Source organism: Pelmatolapia mariae, linkage group LG10_11, assembly GCF_036321145.2.
Source record: "Pelmatolapia mariae isolate MD_Pm_ZW linkage group LG10_11, Pm_UMD_F_2, whole genome shotgun sequence".
Lineage (NCBI taxonomy): Eukaryota > Metazoa > Chordata > Actinopteri > Cichliformes > Cichlidae > Pelmatolapia > Pelmatolapia mariae.
The window spans coordinates 36,147,263-36,153,262 of NC_086236.1; the positions used below are offsets into that span (position 1 = coordinate 36,147,263).

General features: G+C 45.7%; 1 protein-coding gene across 1 annotated transcript in view; it reads left to right on the forward strand.

Annotated features, from left to right (window-relative positions):
- cxadr (CXADR Ig-like cell adhesion molecule) overlaps positions 1-3,237 on the forward strand; it is a 37,827-nt gene extending 34,590 nt beyond the window's left edge. Inside the window, exon 7 of the mRNA XM_063487588.1 lies at positions 416-3,237. Coding sequence (XP_063343658.1) covers positions 416-698 — 283 coding nt within the window. The 3' untranslated portion in view covers positions 699-3,237. The remainder of the gene's footprint in view (positions 1-415) is intronic.
- Positions 3,238-6,000: the final 2,763 nt, after the last annotated feature.

Here is a 6,000-nt window from a genome sequence, read left to right on the forward strand (position 1 = left end):
AAAGTACGGACTAAACAAGTGCCGGCCCCTCAGGCTCAGTTTGATTGAGCATTTAACTGGATTATTGCTGCTTATTAGCTGTTAATGTGGTGGCAGAGGGAGTCGAGGGCATAGCTGTATTTGGATGCTCGGCTCAGTCTCTCCAGGCTTTCACAGTCAGCGTGACTGAGCTGCGGAGACGATGCCTGACCAACTGACTTCAATTATTTGCCCCTTGTTATCGAGTCAAGTCATGTTTCATTTTTTAAATGACTCTCAGTCGATTCATTATGTTCCTCGCTGTTCCTACCTGTGGACTTTCTCTTGATTTGCAGGGCATCACAAAATCATTCTCAGTGTATTTGACACCAAGTCCATGATGACGAGTTTCCAGGTTTATTGTCTAAACGTCCTGCTGTCTGTTTCCCCCCCTCAGAGAGGATGTGCCCCCTCCCAAGAGTCGCGCTTCAACTGCTCGAAGCTTCACTGTGGCCAGCCAGCGCTCCTCACTGGGCTCCATGTCGCCTTCCAACCTGCACGAGTATGCCCTGAAGCCTCAGTACGACAAGATTCCCTCATCAGAGGAGTACGACAGGCCTCCGAGCCAGGCTCCGATGCCGCTGCCCTCGGCCGGCAAGATGGCCGGCTACAACCTGAGTCGCATGGGGGGCATCCCTGTCATGGTTCCTGCCCAGACAAGGGACGGTTCAATCGTCTAGCACATCGTCTTCACGGGAAAGGACTGTGCAAAGAGGGGATTGAACGGAAGGAAGTGGGACAAAAGCTGATGAAGAATGGAGCTGATTTTTAGCTCTTTATTATTTACTAACGGGAATATTCTCTGCTTATGGAGACCCGGCTCTGCTGTGGTGCTGAGAAGAGAATTTGAGTTGTACACAACAGAGTAAATGAAGTTTTTATCAAATGCAAAAACATACAAAAAAAAACTTTTATGAATTTTGTCTCCTGGACTAATGTCCAGGAGACAAAATTGGTGTAAAGTTAATGTGGGTATAAAGCAGACCGGCAAAGTAAATAAATATCTATTGTATATATGCATGTTTTTTTTGTTTAGTTTCTGTTTCCTGTCTTTTTTTTTAAACATACATGGCCCTTGCTGTAGAGTTGTACTGTATGTTTAAAACAGATCCAGGCCCCTGAATGGCCTGCTGTACAGCTGTATGCATGCATGTATAAAATTACAGCTGTGTGCGTTCGTGTGTGTGCGTGCGCGTGTGTGTGTGCGTGCATGCGTGTGTCTGTAAGGCAGTATAAGTTTCTCTTTCATTTACTTTCTTCAAAATACTAAATAACTGTTTGATCCGGTCTTCACTCGGTCCTGATGATAAGACTTCAGTGTAAAACCTCCTCAGAGACGCTCGTTAGGAGGAAAGTCACAGATCTGGTTTAATCCCTGCACCGAGTGCACCAACTGCTTATGTGGGTCAGCCGTTTTCTTTCCAACGCTTCTTCTGTTGTTTGAATTGTCCACTGTGGGGTTGGCCGGGGATTTGAGGGTGGACAGGATTGGCTGGCAGCGAGGGGGAGGTTCAGCCGAGCACATCTTGTGATTGGGTGTATTATTGCTTCTTGAGTGAGCTTAAAAAGGAGCAGTGTCCATCCCCCAACTCTTCTCCAGAAAACTTTGAAGAGGTGTCGAGAAATAATGGAGGCCGCTGGACAACAAGGTTCACTGAGCACTCGGCACTGATTATGTTTGACTGTCCACAGGCCTTTAACCACCCGAAGGACGTGTAGGCGTACCAAACGGATTAAACACCAAGTTTTAATTCACTGGTAGTAGCTCACCCCCCTCAGAGTTGCCACGTATGCAGTCCTCTGTATCTGAGGTGCATTACAAGGAGCCTATATCTTAATTAACCTTCTCTGTGTGGTTAATGTGAAACCTTTTCTGGCTTAATTAAGATGTTTTTTAATGATGTAAAGCAGGATGAAGACAGTTCCCACACAGAGAAACAAATGGTGAATATTCTGTGTGTCTACATTATAACCAGTCCAAGTTCATCTTGCTCTCAGATCCTGTGAACGTTGGTGCAGTCGGTCGGTTTAAGTTGCCATGACGTCGGTTATTTAATTCCCATTCTTCCACCATTTGGAAGACCAAAAATCTCATCTTCTATTTTCTAAGGGAAAAAAAAGGCAGTAATTTAGCAGGAAAAGTGTTTCTTTTCACTCTGACGCCTTATTGTACTCCTCGTTTTAGCCTTACACACTTCTCCTCCGTTCACTTCCTCACAGCTCAGTTATGATGACTTCTATCGTGCCTTGTTTTCCCAGTTGAGTTGCGTTGTAGCACATCTGCCACTGGTACACTGCGCCGTGTGCAGTGACATCGCCCTGCATGGCCGCCAGTGCCACGATATCAAAAGAACAATAATCTATACGCAGCCTGTTTTGTACTTTCTGTTGTCCCACTCCCACTTACCTCATACGATTTTTTTCCCACAGCTTGCAAAACCTTTACGACTGTCTTAAACCTATTTTTTTATTCCAAAAACATGATTTTGTTCTTTCTTTCTTTTTTAAACTTCATTTGAAACCTCAGTAATTGATGTGCTTTTTAAGAAAAGAGAAAAAAAACGGCTCAATGGCTCTGGCTGTATGTATAAATATTTTGTCAAAGTAACCCTATCTAATCGCAACAAAATGAAAGATGTAAAGACGACACTGTCTATATGGATGTTTGTGATGCTCTGCTGTGCTTGACAAATCTATATCTAGGAGGGGGTTAGTACAGAGAGCGTGTGCGTCAGGTTTTCGTGTGTGAATCCCAGTATCTAAGAGGAGGTGACAGCTGGAGAAAAGTCTTGGCCCCTGGACTGCAGATTTGATGTAACACCAAGAAAAGTGAGATGTGGGCCTGTCTAGACAAAGAATTACATCTGTCAGATCTACTTAAACACTCTTTGTATGCAGGTTTGTGTGTGCGAGAGAGAACTGGCAGATGTATTGCTGAGGGGAGTTTGTTGGTGGGCCCCTATAGGATTCTATTGAGACCCTTCACCTGCTGGCAAAGTGTACAGAGCTCACAGAGAGGGGCTCCTGCGTCCCTCTCTGTGCTCACAACATTAATAACTAATATTACTAACCGTACTAACAGTAGCTTTGAAATCAGCCTGCTAATACTATATGAAGATCTACTTTTGAGGTTTGCACATGCGTGGAAACAACTTTTGTTTTTTGTGTGTATCATTTGTGCTTTATTTTTGAATAATAAAAGTCCATGAAATAAGGAAATGCTTGGCTGTTGTCGTTTTTTGTTATTTCTGAGCACTAAAACGGTCATTTATCTCCCGTCCAGCAGCGCGCTCACTGGGGACCCGGTCTCCTGTCCAGCTTTCTGATTGTGATTAATTTCAGGCAGTCGCTGAGTTCCACCCCTTACACCAGGTGAGGTGACTTTCTAACCGCTTAATGACCGCCATTAGTCAAAGAAGCAGGCAGGCGGCGATTGTGCCTGCCATTTCCACTCCACGCCGTTCGAGCTCAGAATAAACATGCAGAGGTTTGAGACCTGGCTGCCCACCTATTCTGTGCGCCACTTACATCGACTCATCGTCGCTCCCTGGTTGCGCCGTTCGGTCTCTGGTATCTTTGTCATTTGTTTCCACATTTGCTTAGCTTTTTCAATTACAGCCAATTTCCCCCCTTAGCTAATGTGGTGGGTAATTACGTTTATTGCAAGCCTGCACTAATCAAACTTGTGCAAAATTTGCTTCCTAATTAAGTATGCTGAATGATGTGAAACGCCTGGTTAACAGCTGACGCACACATGTTAGTGTCACGTCTTTCTATTGCAATCACTGTCCTCAGCCTCTTTATACACTTAACATGCTGGTGATCTTGACATGCGGATGGATCAATAGATGATTATTAGCCAAAGGCTACACTGCGTGCAGGCTGTCGACAGGTAGTCAATAACCAGACCAAAGCACTTAGTAGCACTGCTAAGTGGACGTCCATTGCTGTAATTGGATGTCAGTAACAGATAGGGCCACAGAGCATTGATCTGTGGCGAGTCCGAGACTCCTGTGGAACCTAATAGCTCCCCAGCAGTTGTGCACATCGGGGTGTGTGCAGCTGCACTGACACCAGTGCAATCTCAGCCACCTTTACAAATGGATGTGACTGGATGTAATGGCACTTTTATGGCTGCGCATTCAAAACATTCATTAAAAGGACATTAGTGATGTGTGCTAGTGCACGTGTAGAGATGAGATTTATGGACTAAGCGCTGTTCTCTCATTGAATTAATGTACAATGAGTCATACATCATCTCTCAGTCTCCTCCAGCCCAATATCCATTTGTAGCATTTTTTTTTACCTCTTGTCCTCATTCACATAGCTGAGGGGAGAGAGTGGTGGTGCACTGAGCACCTGGGGATTTGTGCCTGCCTCCCACTTCCCCAGCCCTCCCCCCACCTTCTGCCTGGCTAAGGTATTAATTGTTTGTACAGATAAAGGAGGCTGGTACAGCAGAAAAAAAAATACCAAAAAACCTCATTGGTTCTCCAGGAGGGTTTCCTTGGCAACCTTATCTGGTTGTATACAGTCTAAGCTGGCTGCTAGAAGGATGATTTATCTGCCTGCTAACAAAAGAGGCCTCTAAAAGCACAGGTCTCATCAAAGTCGCTATCCTCCCGCGTGATGTCTCCTGTCACAGACGCTAAGCTTTCTGCCATTTTTAGAAACCTCCCTCAGGTTGGGAGAGGGTTGCAGGGGGAATTCTGGGCAGGATGGTGGAATATGCATAATGTGAAGAGTCGGCTCCATCGGCACAGCAGTACATTAAGTTTTTGGCTCGGCGCTCTTAGCGCTTTGGATGCAAAAATGGCACACAGATTATGATGTGAAAGTAAGCTTTTACAGCCACTTCGGATGAATGACTGAGGAGTTCAGCCCTTTTTGGACATGGCCTCCCTCGCGTTTTGGTCTCTATAGTATTCTGATGGATACAGCGTCTGTATGAGTGTAGAATCTGGATTCTGCTCTCCAATCTAACTCCCTGATGTCAAAACAGGAAGCTTTAAGTCGTACATGCAATGCTGCAGCACTCTTCAGAAGCTTTTAGCTTCACGCTCTAAATCCAGCATCTTCTCATACTTTAATGGTCATAATATTAATGTCACATGTGGGATGCTGGATGTGAAAATACACCTAAATAAAGCTGACAGCCTGAACTTTAAATGCATGTCACCATGCCATGTCAGAGGAACAGGAATGGGAAAAGGAGGCGCAACATCAATTTGTCACCATGCAAACAGCCACAGCTCTCAGCCATATGTCGCCTTGAACAACCCGCACGCTGAGGCTGGAGACCTCAGAGGATGCTCTGTGAAGAGGGAGTTGAGTCGCAACCTGAGCCAATCATCCCGCCCTGTCTGCTGTGCCCACAGACAGCCTGGATCTCTCGTGGGGCCCACCCAGCTGGCATGTACTCATTTGTCAGACTGGGAGGAAGAGACCGCTGGTACACCAACCATTGCCCCCTCCCACATCCTCCACGCATCCGTGCCTCGCCATTTGGTCGATACGGAGTCATCCGTTTAAAGGTTGACCTCTGCACACGCTGCATCTCAGCGTCATCTTGGGTCACTATTTTCGACCGCATGCTGCTCACATTTGGATGACTAATATGTGACTTTTGATGAATGTTCCCCTCTGTGCTCAAGGGAGAAAAGGGGAGCAGAGGCGGATTCACGCTGAGATTGCACTCAGTCCAACAACATGTTTTTTTCCCCTCAAGATCCTGTTCTCTCTGCTCTCTCTGGACTGATTTTGGTGAGCTTCATGGATCGGTAAAGTGATGCTCATCTGCACATGTGACATTTTATTGCATGTGGCATGAACAAAAAACGAAGTTCCTGAACCGCACAATGCATTGGAAAATAAACATGTTCAGAGTCGCTCCTCATCAGTTAAGCATATGGCAGTGGAGGACAAAAGAACAGTGAGAGCGCTAGATCAAACAACGTGCTCAGAGAAACGACTCCTGGTTTA